The sequence below is a fragment of the Dermacentor variabilis genome, chromosome 9, assembly GCF_050947875.1.
Source record: "Dermacentor variabilis isolate Ectoservices chromosome 9, ASM5094787v1, whole genome shotgun sequence".
NCBI classification, from domain to species: domain Eukaryota; kingdom Metazoa; phylum Arthropoda; class Arachnida; order Ixodida; family Ixodidae; genus Dermacentor; species Dermacentor variabilis.
This window is the reverse complement of record NC_134576.1, coordinates 98889877-98910447: the sequence shown is the minus strand read 5'-3', so window position 1 is coordinate 98910447 and position 20571 is coordinate 98889877. Positions and strand designations below refer to the sequence as shown.

Here is a 20571-nt window from a genome sequence, read left to right as displayed (position 1 = left end):
ATAATGCATGAATAGTGTGCGTAGCGAGCAGAAGGGCATTCAGCTGGAACACTTACGAGGCATTCGTAATCATGGTCGCCTGAAAAGTTACCCCAAATATACTACGCGATGAATTGGCGACGTCTTGTACGGCAATATTTACGCCGTCAATGATGAGGTTCTCATTTTTTCTTCCTCTCTTTTTTGCTTGCTCAATACAACACCTCGTTGCACACGGAATGGAAATCGATGACGGGGTGCATGTTTGCCAACACGACGAGAGAAGCGATTATACTTTGTGTATGTTGCGAAAAATGAGCGATTAATCCGGCTTGGTCAATACAAATTTCCAAGTCGTTACGAAATGACAGGGAACGTTGCCTTGCAGATGAGATGGCGCGCGACGCTCACGAAAATGAAGTACGATGGCGACGACCCCTGGCCACGAGTGATGCGCGTTCGCTTTTAAGCAACCTCTGTAGCCGAATGCAGAGAGAAACTTGGTTCACAAATAGTGATGAAAGTTCCACACGATATGCTGTAGACTGTAGAGCAATTCATCACACCTTTCGAAACCAGCCGCTCAATTGAGAGAAACAATTCATAAACTTCGGATTGCCACAGCCTCTTAGTTCTAGCACAAGATATAAAAAAAACCGACAGCGCTGGGTCCTCTTGTGAGGAGGTTAAAGAAGACAGAACATCTGCTGTTGCACTGCAAGAATGACTATACTCACTGTAAGAGGCTGATAACGAACAAGTGCGGAATGTTAGTTAGTTGTCTTATGCTTTGCAGGATCACGGACGACATCCTGGCGATGGCGAGACCAAACACGGAGGCCATCCTGCGCTACAACATCATACAACAGTTCAACGAGTGAGTAGGCCACGACGGCCGCGCTTTGATGGGACGGAAATGCTACAACACCCGAGTACTGAGATTTAGGTGCACGTTAAAGAACCACAGCTGGTACAAATTATTCTCGGAGGGCCCTCACTACAGCGTGCCTCATAAACAGTGGTTTGGGCACTGAAAACCTCATCATATAATTAATGTTAATTTTAATGAGTGAGTACTCCTGCTGAGGCCATGCGTTGAGGTATTGACCCTCTGAGTGCAGCATATGAAAAAAGGTTTATTCCGACTTAACATAGCACGTTTGTTAACATAATAAATTCGTTATGGTTAGTTGGAGTAAAAATTTTTTCAATCATGAATTCATCCCGCTTTTGGAACATTCTTGCGTGCAGCATTTTGTAGGACTCGCATACGACTGCGGCACGATAAGTGTGTGCCCGCAATCCAAACTGAGTTTATTGAGCCACTGAGTATCCTGATTTGTTACTAACAGCTACAGACGCGTCCACATGGATGCTAAGTGCAAAAAATAAATTTTTCTACAGCACAGCCATTGCAGAAAGAAATTTCCACAAATAATTTCGAACACGGTGTTTTGCTTTGTATGGGTATACAAATTATTAGATTGTACGCAATTAATAAACTATAACATAACAATCAATCAAAGATAAACGACGTACACACCGTAGGCTTTATTAGCTCGCTCGTTCGCTCACTCACTCACTCACTCACTCACTCACTCACTCACTCACTCACTCACTCACTCACTCACTCACTCACTCACTCACTCACTCACTCACTCACTCACTCACTCACTCACTCACTCACTCACTCACTCACTCACTCACTCACTGAGCTTCGCAAGTGGAAGCTCGCGATATACATCATTATTATCCGATGTGATTCGTCTTACATCATACCACGCGTAATGTGCTCGCCGTTAAGAGCCGGACGCTACCTAATAGCAGCGGGAAACATGTCCGGAAAGCGTGCTTCGCTTCCGGGACAAATGAATGGAGGCCACGAGCGCTTCGAGCGATCGACAGACCCAATGAGTGGGCAAGACGGCACGTGGCGAGACTTGCTGGACGCACACGGCACTCCGTAATGATGCCAACTTCCAACGTGCTTGCACGAGCAACAACCCAAATAGCAACGCGATACTTAGCGGAAAGCTCAGCCGCCACTACAGCAGCCAAGTTTCCACCGCTCTAATGCATTCCTCTGGTATGTTTTCCGCGGCGGTCCCGTGGTACTTGCTTCATTGCGCACACTGGCATGTTTGAACCGCTTTAGTGTATTCCCCAAAGCCCATTTCCGGCTCTTGTACTCTCCTGGGAGCTGCTTTTCCTATTGCTTTATGGCCTTATGGCTTTCCTTTCAACCTTATTTGGGGCATTTTCCGTCGCTTTTTTTTTAGGGAAAATGCACCCTGTAAGTGTAGCCCTGGTACATTTGCGCCGTTTCGAAGCGTTCTTTGCAATATCAACGCCGGAGCCTCAAAACATAAAACGTTTTCCTATTTCCTAGTCGCGAGGAGTGAGAACCGAGTCTTACTGGAAAAGGGACAGAAATATGAAAATACTAGCACAAAGGAGGACAACAAGCACTCACTCACTCACTCACTCACTCACTCACTCACTCACTCACTCACTCACTCACTCACTCACTCACTCACTCACTCACTCACTCACTCACTCACTCACTCACTCACTCACTCACTCACTCACTCACTCACTCACTCACTCACTCACTCACTCACTGGAATTGAAATACTCGGAAAAAGTAGGGACACGATGACTTGTGAAATGCTTGAGGCTTATCACACTCGACGAATTGGTTCAGAATGCATTAGCGACACATAATTTAATCGAAGAAAAAGTGGATGTGATTTGATTGGAAGACACTTTGAGTTACACGCGTGCTGACGATCCGCCGTGGCTTCTGCGCTTGTCAGAACGGCAAGGTTGTATACATTTGTGAGCCTTGCGGAATAGGAACTAGATTAGAACGACAGACACTGGAGCTAGTTGGTAGGGATTCATGTTAGAGTAAAGTAGGCGTGCAGACACGGACGCAGGTAGACGGAAACTAACAACACAAGCGCAAACTGTCAACTAAAAGGTAACACAGTGGCGAAAAAGAAGGTAGACACAAAATATATCTGCGCTTGCTCAAGAATGGCAGCGCGACCCATCAAACTTAACTGCAAGCTCAGGAGAGGCAGCACCGTCCGTTTATCAAGGACAGGCGCAGGCGTACGCGAAAGGTAACTGCTTAGGCATGACATTTCATCTCTACGTAACATAGTCGAAGGATGGCTTACGCATTCACTTACACTATTATTGATATGCCAAGCCTCGACCATAAGACTCGTCTTTCGCTCTTATGTCCGAATAAAACTGCACTGCCATCAAATTCTGGAGCGCATTTACGATCGCGGCGGTACATCGAAAGGTTACATGGTGTTCCTCCGGTTGAAGACCTTGTATACTCAATTAATCTCTGACTGATACGACGGCGTGTTCGTCCCTACATAAAACCAACTGCAACTGAAAGGAACTCTATATAACACGTAAGTGAGTACTTGTCCTGACCTCTTCGTTGCATTTGTCACTACTTCGTGCTCCTCTTTTCGTATTCACGAACGTGTACAAACTCGCCCAACAACTGCCTTGCAAAGGTGACGTTGCATAAAGCGAACACGATCGATTCACTGCACTTTCTTGCATCGCCGCCCCCTTTTCTTGCGTGTGTACCTCTGCCTCGTGCCAGGCGGTATTGTGAAAATCATAGCAAGAAAGAGACAAGTAAGCCGGTGACAGGCCTCAGCACCTGACGAAATTTCGGCACGAATTCGTAGGTGTGCTTCCACGAAGATATGCAGTCTTTTCTGAGCCGGCAGCCACGTGACTTCTACCACCACTGTAGTAGTATACTAACGACTGTTGCACGCCTCGCCGAGACTGTCGCAGCAGTGGGCGCACACAGAACTTCGAGCACAGCACACTCAGGGGGCCATCCCGGCAGATGAATCGATAGAACACGTTCGTGAGTGCCCGCTGGCGACTGCGCCCGTGCCCGATTCAATGACGACGAAGGGCAGAAGCAGTGACGGCGTCATCGGCTTATACGACACGACGCTTGTTTTGTACGCTCTCTTCCTTGTGTTGTGTTTCGCGTGCACCCCCCACCCCCTCCTATTTTCAAGACGTACAGCATTGAATGGTGGTTTTTGTGAGCGAGGCGACGAGGGGAGGAATGGCTTGGTGGTGGGGGGAGGGGTACTTGAACACGGGTCCTGTCGCCGGAAAATTGGCAGGTAGCTTGAAGATAGGAAGGAAAGGAGGACGGGAAGAAAGGGGAAATAGGAGAAGGGGGTACTCGGGGGTTCGGAAAGGGGGAGGGGGGAGAGTTCGACGCCGTCGGTTCCGCGCCGGAAACACAGTAATCGGAAGTGACTTGACCCTAGCGGCTGAGGCCTGCTTGCTGGTCGATAATTTTTGCTCGAGCCATCGTTCGTGAGCTCACACCGCCGCTTCTCGGAGGAGATAAAAAAGAAAACCCACCACAAATGGACAAGCTTGCGCTTCGTCTTGCTCGTTTTTCGGTCGATCAATGTCGGCGGCACGGAACAAGGATGTCCGTTCCCTCCGCCCTCGACACCCTCTGTGTTTGCCACGCTGGAGCGGTCGCGGGTTTGGGTGAAGGTCAGCAGGTCGATCTTCGCAGTTGTTTTCTTTAGTTTCGTTTCGAACTTTGTTTCCAACGCTCATTTTTCATTCCTTAATGTTTCCTTTGCTCCTTCTTCGGGAGTTCACGGAGTGTGCCGCCAATGTTGTGAAACCGCTGTCCAATCGCTTGCGCCGAAAAGGCACGAGCGACCGGACGAGTTGTTTCGTCTGCGTTCGACGACAATTTTATTATTTCTTTCTTAAAGACTCACGGCGGCGCCAGAAACGGAGGCAGGTGCAACTGCGTGAGCAGGTTACGCAGATCGAAGTTTGATTCCGTGCCGGCGGTTATTGTGCTCAATATCTCGCCATCGTCTACGCCAGGACGCATCTGCGTCTCAGATGTTCGTGCGCGTGCCGATCATTACGGCTCGTGATGTTCTTTAAATTTTTGTTTATTGTGTCCGCGTCGGATGTCTCTCCGGGCAACCATCTCTCGAAAGAAAGTGAACGGGTTATGGGATCGTATTCTGTGGCTGAAATTATACGAAATAATCGAACGAGTGGAAGCATAAAATTGTAGCTGCAGGCGAATCTTTTCAATCTGTTCCCCCTGGAAAGTAAGCGTACCGTAAAGTTTAATAGACAATTGATGTGCGCTGAACGTATATCCAGTGATCTGTTATGGACCTATCCCTCGAACCATACCCACGGTTCTCCCCGTACGTTCGGGAGAGCTGGCAAGTATAGGAGGCGCGGAGACGAAGATATGCCAATTACGCGCGTTCTCATTCGAAAAACCGAGCTACGCTTGTGCCAATGTGTAAATAACCCCATAAAGCGTCGGTTGTTAGCGCTAAAGTTCTTTTGTTTGTTGTTGTTTCTGTATACCTTCTTGTTCGCACCGTTTGAAAGCGAGAATTTCTTTGGATACTCTTCCGTATTTCGGCAGGGATTCTGTCAGGCTGTTGGGTCTGTTGGTATCTCGGCGGTTATACTATTTGTATATATATATATATATATATATATATATATATATATATATATATATATATATATATATATTATGCGCATTCTTGGCCAACCCTCCGGAATAGATGGCACTTGGACACAATATGTGCACAATCCTTAAGTGTAAGTACACTTTTGTTGTACTAATCTGTATAGACAGACCTGTCATCGCCATTCTTCTTCCGACAAGCATCATGTGCCCTGTAGTTCAATTCATTTGATTTGGTGTTTGCGCTTCACGATACCTTGTGAGTGATGTAGTGTACAGATATCAAAATTACGTGACCTTTGTGGGGGATAACCATAAACATAGCGTGATATTACACTTTGCATAGAATGTAATTAATCACAACAATAAGCGTCGCATTCATTTGTATAGCACTCAACTAAGCGCTACACTAAAGATTCGCTGCACATTGATTCCAACATATTGTTCGGGCCTGCATACTTACTTTTCGCTGCACATTGATTATAACATATTGTTCAGGCCTGCATACTTGTTTTACCATGTTCCAACACCCAGTTTTCACTTCCTCTTGAATATTCTCGTGTTTTCAGCAGAAATCTACTGTAAGTAACTTGTTACAACCACTGCTTGCCTCTTTCAATTGTACAAATATACTGTGTTTGTAAAATTCGATAGAAACATCCCATAACTCTTTCAGTAGAACAAATTGCCCACTAACGGAGCTGATCAAGGCGTTCGAAGTTGCATGCCAACATCGGCAGCGTCAGTCCGGAGCAAACGTTTCGGTCAGCGGACTTGGCAGGATTGCCAATGAAATATATTGCAGCCCTGAAAAAGATACGCTCACTTGTCCAAAAGGCTTGTAGAGGGTCTTCCCACGCCCCCCTTTGTTCGTCTGAAAAGAAAAAAAATCGCGACTGTGTACATTCAAAGCTCGAGGAGTGTTTCTTATGACCGTACACGTTTAGAATTAGAACTAACGGGAAAACGAGAGAAGCCGTTTTTCCTTTTGAGAATACTCGGGGCATGACGCGCGAGGTTGTTTACCGTGACCGCCGAAACCCCGTTGCCGCAGCGTAGACCAAATTATGACGAACAGAATGCCTGTCACTATTAGAAAAGTTTCATGCCCACCGAGTGAACATAAATTATACGCACGCAATAGAAGCAATAAACAAAAGCAAACAAAAACAAACGGCAAATGAGAGAGAGAGAGAGAGAGAGAGAGAGAGAGAGAGAGAGAGAGAAACATTTATTCGGACCATCGAGGTGGTTGCTCTTGAGGTCGAGTGGGTGGTGTCCTCATTCCAGGACTCCACTGGCCATGGCTGCTCGACGTACTTGCTGGACGAGAGCTTCTTGTCCCGCTAGGGTATCGCCGGTCAGCTGTACCTTCCACCGTTCAAATGACGTGCTAGGCGTCTTTAAGTGTTGAGGTTTGCCCCCGCACCCCCACGAGATGTGAAAGAGTGTAGGGCGTGTGTCGCCGCACCAGGGGCAGATGCCGCGATATGTATGTGGGAACATTTTACTGTATCTGTGTAGATTTGGAAATGTGTTGGTCTGAATAAGTTGGAGAGCTACGGCATCTTCAGTGCTGAGCTTTCTGTGAGGCGGAGGATAAATCCTACGGTTGAGTCGCTGGATCTCGAGTCGGTCGTAGTAATTGGAAGGCCGGGGCATGAACGTAAAGGGTGGGGATTGATGAGACGATTGGTCTTGCTCCGCTCGGTTGATTAGCGCTCGAGCTAGGGCGCTCGCCCTTTCGTTCTCTTCCAGACCCGCGCGGCCCGGCGTCCACGTGATTTGATGTTATTCTTGCAGCCTCGGGCCTAGAATCTGAGCCGCCAGCAGCGTCGTTCGTCCTGCAGTTACGGATGGCAGGCCTGTTGCGAGTCAGTAACGACATGGACTTCCCTGCCTACCCTGTCTTCTTGCTTTATTACCAGCGCCGCGGCTATGGTCTCAGCCGTAGCTGGGGTCTCTGCCCTTACGGAGGCCGCGAGGGTCAAGGAGTTGCCTCTCCCTTTCACGGCGGCTACCGCGAAGAGGCCCCCTACAGGGTACGCCGCCACGTCCACGTACGTTACGTATGGGTCACCCTTGAATTGTCGGCGCTGTCTGTCGACGCGAGCCTTGAGTCGTCCTTCATGGAGTTCATGACTCATGTGCTTCGGTATCGGGTTCGCCTTGATCTTGCCTCTGCCCTCAGGCGGGAGTGATCGTTGCCCATCGAGGGCACGGAGCTCCGTTGCCGTTCCGGTCCGGTGGAGGATGGCTCTGCCCGCCGCCGTATTCTGTAGTGTGGCCTTTTGCGAAGCCATAACCGCGTCTGACAGCTCAGAGAAGGTGTTATGAATCCCGAGGGCCACTAACTTCTCGTTTGAGGTGGTGACAGGGAGACCCAGGACCATTTTGTACGCGCCTCTGATGATGGCATCGACTTGTTCTTGGTCGCGTTTGTTTAGCGAGTGATAGTGATACGGCATGCTATACGTTATTCAGCTGATCACCAGAGCCTGGACGAGGCGGAGCGTGTCCTCTTCTCGCATGCCCTTGCGGCTTCTTGTAATTCGTTTCATAATCCGCGAGATCTGGTTGGTGGCAGACCTTAGGGTTTGTATGGTGTGGGAGGCTTTCAAGTTGCTCTGTATCCAAAAACCCAGAATCCTAGTCTTATTGCCTTCCGCGATCTTCTGGCCCTCAAGATAGAGTTCGATAGGGCCGGGGGACTTGTAGATTCCTCCTCCATGTACCCGGATCACCTCGGACTTTTCGGGCGCACAACGCATCCCACTCGCTGCCGCAAATCTCTCCACGGCTGTCACGGCCTCTTGAAGGGTCGCCTCTTTTCGCGCTAGGGAGCCCTTGGTGGCCCAGAGCGTGATGTCGTCTGCCTACAGGGCGTAACCTAGGTCGGGGATCTTCCGCAGCTCTTTGGTCAGCGCTAGCATCGCGACGTTGAAGAGAATCGGGGAGATTGTCGCCCCTTGCGGTCTTCCTTTGTTCGGCAAGTCGATCGTATCCGATCGAGTCTGGCCTATTCCGATGGTTGCCGTCCGGCCCGTCAGGAACGATTTAACGTAATTAAAGATGCGCTCCCCGCAGCTGATGTTGTTCAGTCCCTTGAGAATGGCCTCGTGAGAGATGTTATCGAAGGCCCCTTTTAGGTCGAGTGCGAGCAGGAGGGGTTCTCCTCCCTTCGGGATGCCCTTGAGAACTTCCTCTCTTAATATTAGGAACGCATCTTGCGCAGAAAGTCCCGGCCTGAAGCCAAGCATGGTGTGCGGGAAGAGGTCACCGGTCACGGCAAATGAACATCAGCTCGCGCATGCATCTCCTGATATAATTACTAGTTGAGGATATTTCCTTTGCGGACAGGGCGATAGATGCATGGCTGGCTTACACACGTAGGCCACCACGTCACACTTACATAATTTCACGTGTTTCTTGTCTTTCGTGTGCATACAAGATCTAACTAATCGTTAATATTTGATGTGCGCGTACATGCACGACGACATGCCGACAAATGCGAATACTCACGCAACGTTTTCTTTAGTTACAATGCGCACTCACGTAACCTCACATTAACACGGCAGCCAGTTTTGGTTCAGATATACATCACTTTGCCGCAGGATAGCCGAAGGCTCATTGATTAATCGATTCGCGAGCTGCAACGGTCCAAATCAGCTCCGGCACTACTAGGAGAAACTGTAGCAGATTGGCTCCAGATTAACTCTGTCACCGCTTGGGGTTTCATTAACGTGCACCTAAAGATCCAAGTGCACGAATGTTCTTGCATTTCGCCTCCATCGGGTGAATGCGGAAGGCCGTACACGCCGCGTTGATCGTCCATCGAACATAATTCCTCGCGCGTTTCAGGCTATAGGAAGTCGGAGGCACACTAACTGCGACACGTCTCTTGTAGTGCACTTGTGCGGAGCCGTTTTGTTATTGTTATTACGTTTATGTTCCACTTCAACTTCTACTGCACGCATGCTCAACCTCCTCGTGCGTCGTGTTTCCGGGACGACGGACGAACTGCCGACAGCCACGGCATTCGGTCCGTCTTCAACCTGCAGCTGCCCGGGGAGCACGCTCACTGTGGCAACCCGCTCGAGAGTGGAGGCTTCTCCTACGACCCGCAGGACTTCATGGACAACGGAGGTATACGTGCGTATATATATATAGCATGTACTGCGCGCGTGACGCACTCGCGTAGAGTGATGCGCCGCGTAAGATCCCTCCTCCACGAGGCGCTATAGCTACACAGCGACTGCATCGCGAGAAAGCGCGCACAACGAACGCGCCTTGTTGGGTGGCGAAGGCGCCGGGTTGCGTGCAGTGCTGGCCGCGTGGTTCACTGAGGATTTGTGTAGCGATCCGGCGGCTGTCGGGAGCGGCAGTATGCCGCTACGCACTCGCGCTAACGTCGTCAGGATAACGAGCGGTTCAGGTTGAGAGAACGCGTTCTTCTACCGGAACGATTATGGAGGCCTATACGGAAACAGGAGGGATAGAATGAACGCTAGACTATCAACTAGTGGTCACTTGAATCATACGCGCAGGTCAAATAAACGTTGTAGAAATTCTGTTTCATTCATGTTGCGATGCCGAAAAAAAAATATATATATATATATATATATAAATATATATATATATATATATATATATATTGCAGCAACACGTGTTCTTCGACGGTATACGCAAGAGATTGAAGGGGAGGTTTCTGGGGCGTACTCCATAGCACGAGAGCGCAATAAGCGAAGGAGCATGACACCTGTTTCCATGTCTCAAGAACAGCGGAAATATCGCAAAATACGCTCAAATTTATAGCGTCACAATGACGTACCTTCACTATCGTACGGTCGCTAAATTGACAAAATGAAAGTTTGGCCCCTGCAAGTCAACTTTCTTTTTATTCGCCCCGTTATCGCTGCTGAAGTTTTCGGCAATTAAGAGTTCCTTGACGCATCTAAGCTGATGCGAATAGGTTACAGAATGCATATGTGATTCATATATAAACTGTGCCTATAATACAGAAAGCATATGAGATTACATAGGATTAATGAACCCAGTGCGGAACAACTTCAGCGGGGAGATCTTACTTCGAGCTACTTCGAACCAGGCCTGTATAAATCAAAGTTTAAGATAGAAGAAAACGGAGGAAGTATATACGGCATATACTGAGTCGTCACTCTGTTTTCTAAGCATACTTGCAATTGAATTGATGTAGCTTGATTTTGTAGCCATGTTTCTTCCTTTACATGCGGTGAGGACAGACGACAATATACTTGAGTCAACTTATGTAAGCTCAATTGCCAGAAGAGGGTACGCTATATCAAACCGTGGCTCTCGCCTTTTGAATGTGTCCTCACTTCACGTTAACTTAAACAGCCGATTTCCCTATTAGCTCTCTGCTTGTAGAAGCCAAGGACGTTCGTCCACATAATCTTAAAGTCAGTGGCATTTTTACTCTAACAATAGAGTCAATTCATCTTTGTAAACTAGCCTCATTAACGAGGGGCACTTCGTACAGTAACCGGACATTAAACGTGATATTCTTAGATTACAGACAGACAAAACTAAAGACTACCCCCTCCCTCTCCTCCTCCCTTTAAAAAATGAAAATAAATATAACACCAATCTTCTGAGCTTACCAGGGTGGCTTCAGAAACGATGCCAATGCGTAACTCCGGTTATCCACTGATTCATAACAGAGATTACGGCTAGAGAAAAGGTAAACTTACACGAGCTCAGCGTAACAGGGGGCGACTGAGCGGCGCTCGTCACCGACATCTGTGTGCTGTTCCGAAAAAAAAACAAAAAAAAAAGAACAAGCGAAGCGGACGCACAACGCGGAACTCGAGGGTCAAAATAACTATACCTATTTTAGAATGGATCGCTAAAACGTGATCGATGTACTTTTGGACGAAGCAAAGTAAACGCGCGGGTCAAGCGAGAGACGATAGAATAACGTGCAAACAGAATTCGCCACAGATTGACCAGACCAGCGAGTTTAGACAGCGGCGCTTATTAGGCAGAGCAATTGCCGGCCGGTACAAGCCCGTATACCAAAACCATCACTGTACCGCCACAGTCGAATTAAGCTGCGCCCGAGGGCGGCCCCGGACATTGTTAAACTGTGGCGGCGTCGAGAAAGGCGAGCCACGCAAAACTATCACAAGTTAATGGCAGGCAGCCTTAGGTTAATTTAAAGTAGATGTTCAAGTCGCTCCTATGTACAGGCAGCAGAAGCGAACCTCTTTCACCGCGGTAAAGAAATAAAGAAAGAAAGAAAGAAGGAAAGAAAGAAAGAAAGAAACCGTGGTACTGCCGTTCCCGAGAGTCAGCGTTATACTACCCCGAGTGAGTGAACAAGCAATCAGTGTCGGCGGACGATCGACAACAAAGGCAGCTGCTTCTGGCACGAACTCGATTCATCTCCGCTGGGGCAGCAGGCGTCCGCTTTCGGTCGTGCACGGCTTCCCAAAGCGAGGAGAGATGACTAGGGGAGAGAGAGGGGGAAGAGATAAGAGAAGATCTCCTGCGAGGAGGTCGTTATAAGCCAGAATGGATACGCGACCCTAATGGACTCCGCATATATAGTGTCCGGGGCTAGACGCACAATGCCGGTGCGGTTGTGTACAACGCATGCATGCACCGACCATATTGCCTCGTCTTTGCGGGTCAAGTAAGGAGCGAGTGGGAGTTCTGGAAGAATTGCTTCAGCGAGAGAATGAGAGAGAGAAAGATAGAACGAGAGAGAGAGAGAACGCGTTTATGTGGGTTACGATTGCACCGAGTCGTGCAGCATATGGCTTCCGGATGCTGATTAATTTTTAGGACCGCGCATCGCGGCGTGAGAGGTGATGAGCAGTGTGCCAACGTTATATAGGGACGAATGGGAGTAGGAAATGGGCCTTGGTATGGCCTGGTGCTGAAGATATTGTTACGGAGTGATCAAGCGTCTCGCCTTCAGTATGACCCATAGCGGCGGGTTCGCCCGTGTGCTCCGTTTGAGCATTCTAGACAGACGTGCCCTCCCAGTGAGCAAAGTGCTTGGACCGCGGTTACGCTTCGACAAGAGCAGAGGCGTGCTGTCAGCGCCGTCTCGCGATGTTTCAGCGCATACCTCTAATCTCACGGGCTGCGTACGAGTGACATTACGCGTTTTTGTCTGCTCTACGTTTTGCTTATTTTCTCTTTCTTGTTGTCTACACGTCGGAGTCGTGCTGTCCTTTCCAACGAAGGGCAGTACGACTGTGCGATATGTGCTAGTACACATATGTGCCGTAAGTATGCACATACGCGCAAGGGCTCGTGCTCATTGCCCCACAAAAAGCGGTGTGGATGATTACTCCGCAGAAGTGATGCAATGGGTGACGGTCCCAAGTAGCAGACCATGCTTTCGTTGGGGCCTGTATATAGTGGCACTGTTTATGTGACCTTGTTCATGTGTCTAGTTCCGTGTTAATATGTTTCATTCGTATTTGTTTTTTTTCTTTATTCTTGCCTGAGTAAGGTAATTGGTGGTTTTCGTATAGCTGGCCTAAAGAGGACTGCCTGCCTGTTTTTCTCCGTTACAAAAAGAAAGAAAGAAGGAACAAACGGTCGCACCGAAGACGAAATAGTGATTATCAACAAAGAAAACGATTCGAAGAGCCCGCAACTAGTTTTGCCACAGCAATGTCAATAAATGTAAGACATCATAGCGCTGACGTAATAATTTCTACACGGACTCGGGGCCGCAGAACAACCCTTCTTGTTGGTGTTTCGCTGACTTTTTTTCTTTAAAGGCGACGTAACAATGATGTTGCTCGAAGTGTGACAGTATATGATTCGAAGAAAGTGAGATAAAAATTCCGGTGCCTTCGGTCTTCGAAGCACCCGATTACCCGTCATTTCGACACTGTAACTATGGTGCACGCCCAACGTAGCACATAATTTTCGAGCTGATGCCCTTTCCCTCTCGTCGAGGGGTCATCATTCGCGCACTCATCATTTGTGGTTCTCTCTTTTTCTCCCTCCCCGACACGAACTACCCGATGGACTGCGCAGTGTTCTTCTACAACTTCGGATGGTAAGCACGATTTCCGAATCGCATGCCTTCTTTTGCCGCCCTTATGGAAGTTCAAAAGAGAGAGAGAAAGAAGGATAATTAAGAGGCATAGAAGTTAACCAGGATTAAGCCCGAAAGGCTACCCTTGCACTGGGGGAAGGAAAAAGGGGAGGACAATATTAAGAGAAGTAGTGAAAAATTATCAGCACTGTGTCGCAATAGGTCACTCAGTCCGGTTGCCTTGAGTAATCGCAGCAGAGCTTTTGTGGCTTTCGGTAGTGGCGATGCGCAAGGCCACGGTACATGGATCATGTTCAATGAGAAATAGCTTTCGTCTACTGGTTCAGCGCTGTGCGGAGGTCAGACCTTTCGTTTCGTAAAATTTACAGAGTTACTATCGTTTGATTGGGATGTTATATAGGAGATTTCAAACTCTCTTCAATGCACAAGCGTATTTTTTTTTCTTTTTTTTAGCATTTTTCTCTCAGTCATCTTTCTAACCCCTATCCCCCATCCCCAGCGTAGGGTAGCAAACAGGAGACTCATATCTGGTTAACCTCCCTGCCTTTCCTTTTCATTCTCTCTCTCTCGCTTCAATGCAAGCAATCCTTATATACCGAGGATACCGAGGAATCAATGGTGCAGCGTCATCAGGTAACGTGCTGTCAAAACGGGCAGGTCGTAACTCGAAGAACAACACATGATGCTACGGATGATATGCTAGCAATGACGTTGGGGCACAGATAAGTACAACTTGCAGCGGTTCGCAAGCGCCTGAAGGGAAAGCTTTACTTCTTCGGGTTTACGATTCCTCTATCGGAGCACAGATGCGAAACGACTACCTAAACAGCGCTGGTGATAGATTTGGCGTAGTCGCTAATTTGATGTAGTCTTTATGCTCTTCGCAGAATATTTACCGGATCACGTACTTTACTGAAGAGCTGGTTGAAAACCGAATACTGACATCTAGCGGCTGATGGAACCCCCTAATTTGTCCTACAGCGCTAGCAGGGAATTTCAATAAACCCTACACCGTATACTATAAATACAGGGAAAACAAAAGACCACAGTAGAATAGTTAGTTGTTGAGCCAGTTGGACTTTCCTGTATGTTCTTTTCTTTTTTTCGCACGACTTCTGCTCTTCCATTTAAGACCGCAGCAGCTTATTCTGACTATTCCATCATCTAACGAATGGGAAGAACCATGTCCCATAGATTCGTCACGCTTCACAAGTAGGGTACAATATTGATAACCGAATTTTACCACTATTATTCGGGTCAGTTCTGCCCCGTGCTAGAGACCGAATTTGCACGAATGCGGTTGAAGATACGTCGCGGTCCAACCTGACGGAAATTTCTGTAACTGTCCCTGCAAATTACGTGCGCCCGTCTTCGTGACGTCGCAGCGTGGACTGACGTCACGGTGCCGATACTGAAAATATCGGCACGTCTTGTAAACCATGTTTTGGAGCGTGGAGGCACAGCAGTCAGATGCAGTGCTGTTTCGTGCGCGTAGCTTGTAGTGAATTCTCAGGTTGTCGCAAAGTATAGTTACGTATATCGCTAATTTGAAAGCGGCTGAAAGATATGTGTTGCCAGCCATTTTCTAATCGTCATTACACACACACGCACACGCACACAAAGAGATAAAGAGGGAGAAAGAAGGAATTAAAGACAGTTTGCTACCCTTCAGTTTGCTACCTTACACGAGGCGAGAAAGATGGGTGAATAAAAGAAAGAGAGGGAAGACTAGAATTAGATAAATCGCGCGAACCAAGCCTATATACATACAGTCGCGCATTCAAGTATGTCGCCTTCGGATTCTGTATAGAACAGCTCCTGCGGCTTCCTGGGCTCATGATCTGTATGGCCCGACTTCCAGGATCAGTGCTTCAGAGAAAGGTCTACCGTCCAAGGCACATTTCAAAGTCTGGCATCGTTTGTCGAAGCGGGAACATTGGGGGAGGGGATGAGCGATGGTCTCTTCACATCTGCACTGATCGCTGAAGAAGGAGTGACCCATCTTAATGCGATAGCTGCATAAATTAGTGAAGCTTATACTCTGAGCCACACCAGTCACAGTATAGGGTTGCGTTGATCCGCGAGGTTTCGTGGTAACTGCCATCGCGAGTGAGGGATCGAGGCTACAGAAGCGACAATTGGAGTTGTGCGGAGTTTCCCATCTAGCCAACGCGATATTAGGCTTGAAATAGCGAAGCTGTTTTGCAGCGGTCCAATATTAATAAGGTGTGCCGGCGCTCCAGCGTTGGCACAACGGACACCGTTATCGGCAAGGTGGTTACAAAGATATCACAATATCCCGGGAGTCACTGAAATGTTAACTCCCCTATCAGAAGCACAATGTCAAGTTTAGATGATTTGGGACACCAGCTAGGTCGACATATCCGCGGGGTAACCTTCGCACGTGTTTAAGGGCTGCCTGATAATCGTACAATACTGATCATTTGCAAGGTGAGTCTTTTCCGAGATATTCCACCGGAGCACCGACGAACCTTAGATACTCTGAACATTGTGTCGTGGGAATAAATGAACTTTATTCCCCTTTTAAAAGAGGGGAGGGGCCGGGGTGGAGAGAGGGAGGTCTAAGTACTCCAGTCCCCGCAGGCGTCCGTCACCACATTATGTGGCTAGAAGTCCGCCTACCAGTCGTGGTAGGCCTCCGCTACCAACTCAGCCCACCTCAGGACTCGGTCCTGTAGGATGGGATCGGAGCTGCGCAGGGCAGTCTCCCACAGCTCCTTGCTACTAATTAATGGTTTGAGCGTGCGGGAAGGGGAGTTTTGATGGGGCGTTGCCACATGATATGGGAGAGATATGCTATCGGGACAGGGCAAAAGCGACACTTGGGTGTCGGGTATGTGGCGGGAAAGAATAAGTGCAAAGTGCGCGGGGTAAGAAAAATGCGAGTTTGTAGTTGGCTCCACAGTATTTCTCTCTGGTGCGTTCTAGGCTCAGAGAGAGGTGTATACATTAGGCGTTGGTGTCTGTAATGCGTGCAAATTTCATGGAATATGGCGAGTGTGTCTTCATTGGCGTGTTGTTGGGAGTCATTGGGTTCTAGAGCTAGGCCCATATTTGCGGCCACTCGCTCCGTGAATCCTCGAGCAGCGACATGAGCCATTTCGTTGCCGTGGAGTCTTTGATGTGCTGGAGTCCATACGAGAGCGATGTCGTTTTCTGGTGGGTGAGCGACTAGTAGAGAGTGCGCGAGGTTGTTAATGTAGCCGTTACTGAAGTTCCGGATAGCAGCCTTAGAGTCGCTAATGATGACGTTGCAATCGAGTAGCCCCGATGCGAGTGCAATGGCGGCCTCTTCCGCGCCGCCCGCCGAGGTGGTCTTGACTGATGCGGAACAGTGTTGCCCTGGTTGTCTACGATCGCTAGAGCACAACGATGTTTAGGGGTGTAGGCTGCCGCTTTAACATAGTAGACTCCTTCAGCCTGTCCATAGCTGCGTTGTAGCGCCTTGGCTCGAAGTTGGCGGCGTTTGACGTGAAATTCGGGGTGCATGTTTCTGGACAGGGTCTGGGTGTGGTATTGGCCGTGTATGTTCGGAAGAAGTTGATGTCGCTTGCTCTCGTTGAATGGGGGAGCATGAAGAAGTTGTCTCAGGATCCCACGCCCAGCTTCAGTGGTGGTGAGTCTGTGGTATTGCGATGGTAGATGCGCTTCGGTTAATTCTTGAAGGGTATTTAGTGTGGCCGTGGCCATCACCCTTTGTGTGGATAATCTAATTGGAACACCAAGAGCGGCTCTGTGTATCTTGCGGATCAAGCAATTCACACTATCCTTTTCCTGCCTAGAGAGTGAGAGATACGGTAGTGGGAAGGTGATTTTGCTCAAGACAAAAGCCTTGATTAGCTGAATTAGCTCCTTCTCTCGAAGCCCTCCGTGTTTGTTGGAGATCCTCCCTATCAGGCGGAGCGTACTATCTACCGTTGTTTGTGGTGCTTGCAAGGTATGCCGATTTGCTCGGTTGCGTTGGAGGTGTAATCCTAGGACCCTTATCCTGTCTACTTGGGGTATAGGGTGCCCTTCAATCGTGAGCTGGATATTCGGGGGCGAAGTCCTGAAGCGTCTCGTGGGGCGCAGAAGGAGAAGCTGTGATTTGGTGGGGGAGCACCTGAGATTCAACTCGTGACCTACTTGTTCGACCTGATCGATTGCTGCTTGGAGGGTGTCTTGAATGTGCTCGTCAGAACCTCCGGTCATCCACAGCGTAATATCGTCCGCGCACAGTGTGAATCGGAGGTCAGGAATCTTCTTGAGAGTAAAAGCTAAAGGTCGCATAGCCAAATTGAAGAGGAGGGGGAGAGTACTGCCCCTTGGGGCGTGGCAGTGCTTCCTAAAGTTATTTTGCCAGATTGTTCGCTGCCTAATTGTAGCGTCGCAGTGCGCTTCATGAGGAAGCTGCGGCATATAGCGGTAGATTCGCTCCCCGCAGTTTATACTGCTAAGTTCGAGTAGTATGGCCAAGTGGGACACGTTATTGAAGGCGCCCCTGAGGTCGAGGCCGAGAAACGCTTGTGTGCCACGTGCATCGCTCGGTTCGATAATGTCTTCTTTGAGCCTTAGCATGACATCCTGACAAGAAAGAGATTTGCGAAATCTAGTCATTTCCGAAGGGAACAAGTGATTATGTTCGATGTATTTGGAGAGGTGTAGGTGGATTACGTGCTCCAAGATTTTCCCGATGCATGAAGCGAGAGAGATTGGACGGAAGTTATCAATGTGAATTGGCTTATTCGGCTTTGGGATGAAGATCACCTTGGCTGCTTTCCATTGTTCGGGTATCTCCACTTCTTCGAAACAGTGGTTGTAATACTCGGTGAGCTTGCGTACGGATTGCTCGTCGAGGTTGCGAAGCGTTTTATTGGTCACAGAGTCTGGGCCTGGTGCCATGGCGGTTCGCACTTGGTTGAGGGCATGTCAAACCTCCGCTTCTGTAATGGGTCTGCAAAGCTCCTCATTGGGTTCACCAGCATGGTCGGGCATGGGTATTTACGCAGGAGGGGGCGTGTGTGTGGAGGCCAGGTTGCGGAACATGGTCAGCAGGTCGGCTGCATGTTCATGCAGCAGTTTATTCATCTGGTGGTTATTGTGCGTCCTAGACGTGGTGGGATCGAGCAGGTGCCGGAGCAATTGCCAGGTCTTTTTAGTGCTGCGATTACCATGCGCTCCTTCGCAAACCTGAGTCCATTGCTGTGCCACCAATTTGATAGCGTATTGTTGGATCTGAGAGTCTAATTTGGCGATTCTGATTCGGAGTTTGTGATTGTAACGTGCTGTTAGCCATTTCCTAAGTAAAGCTTGCTTCGCTTCCCACATGTGTAGGAGCTTGGAATCAATTGTGCCCAAGGGTGTGTCTAGCGGGAGAGTGGTGGTATGAGCCTCTACGTCTGCCTGCAAGGCGTTCGCCCATTGCTCAATGTCGGTAATGGCTTCTTCGTTAGTGTTGCAGCGAGATTTTCTGAATTACGTCCAATTGGTAAGCCTTAGTGGTTTCGTGGCTAGCGGTCTGTGCTTAAAATCTATACGAAGTTCGAGGATGTAATGGTCGCTTCCTAAGTTGTTTAGGAGATTTTACCACGTCGCCTGAGCGATGCGATGATTTAGGGTGAGGTGGGGTGTATCCTTACTGACGCTATTTCCTAGCCATGGGAAGTTTTAAACGTAACGAAGACAGGCCGAACTGGGCCAACAGAGGCGTTCGTGGAACTTGCTGAAACTGAATCGCCCGCGCCAACATAGATTCGGTCAGCGCATGAAGTGTATAAAAGCGCCAATATGAGCTGCTTGAGAGCCACTGAGAACGGGTTATTCCCCGGCCACACGGGACACTTTTGATCGCGTTCGAGCCTTATAGGGATATAATTCCTCAACCACGATGGATTCCATTTCGTAGCTTGCGCAAACAAGTCAATCGCAAACCGCGTGCTCTTGAAAGGTATCGTTATAACCTCGAACTTTGCGAGCGCGTCAAACGGACTAGGTCACAGATCAAATTCAGAGACAAATATCCTTGGACCATGTCCCCACGCCTCGCAATGCCTGAGTCACCTACGAAGTCACGCAGACATTTCTGTTGTTTATGAAGCCGACTGGCCCCAATAGCAGATTGCATGTAGGCGTGATCGACAGCCACGTGTGTCCGCATGGTCAGTGCCTTCCTTTTTTCTGTCGCCAATTCTGCTTTCTTTTCATCTTTTCACTGCCTTTCCACCTGCGTAGGGTAGCCAACCGAACACGCGTCTAGTTCCACCTCCCTACCTTGCATTTCTTTCATCTTGCACACCCCTAAACAGCCACGTGTGTTCGCACGGCCAGTGCCTTCCTTTTTTCCGTCGCCTTTTCTGCTTTCTTTTCATCCCTTAACTCCCTTTCCCCCTGCGCAGTGTAGCCAACCGGACGCGCATCTAGTTCACCTCCCTATCTTGTATTCCTTTCATCTTGCTCCCGCCTAAACTGGCACGTTTGTTCGCACGGCCAGTGCCTTCCTTTCGTCCGTCGCCTTTTGTGCTTTCTTTTCATCCCTTAACTCCCTTTCCCCCTGCGCAGTGTAACCAACCGGGCGCGTCTAGTACACCTCCCTACCTTGCATTCCTTTCATCTTGCTCCCCCCTAAACTACCACGTGTGTCCGCACGGCCAGTGCCTTCCTTTTTTACGTCAGCTTTACTGCTTTCTTTTCATCACCTAACTCTCTTTCTCTCTGCGTAGGGCAGCCAATCCGAAGCGCGTCTTGTTAACTTCCCTACCCTGTGTTCATCTTGCTTCCCCCTAAGCAGCAGGTGTGTCCGCACGGTTAGTGTCGTCCTTTTTTCCGTCGCCTTTTCTGCTTTATTTTCATCCCTTAACTCCCTTTCCCCTAGCGCAGGGTAGCCAACCGGTCGCACGTCTAGTTCACCTCCCTACCTTGCACTCCTTTCATCTTGCTCCCCCCTAAACTACCACGTGTGTCCGCACGGCCAGTGCCTTCCTTTTTTACGTCAGCTTTA

General features: G+C 48.8%; 1 protein-coding gene across 1 annotated transcript in view; it reads left to right on the top strand.

The window, feature by feature from the left end:
- The window catches only part of LOC142557174 (protein tyrosine phosphatase domain-containing protein 1-like), a 120365-nt gene that overhangs the window by 62600 nt on the left and 37194 nt on the right, over positions 1-20571 (top strand). The window contains exons 3-5 of the mRNA XM_075668841.1: positions 776-856; positions 9543-9658; positions 13553-13574. Of these exons, the coding sequence (XP_075524956.1) occupies positions 776-856; positions 9543-9658; positions 13553-13574 (219 nt within the window). The remainder of the gene's footprint in view (positions 1-775; positions 857-9542; positions 9659-13552; positions 13575-20571) is intronic.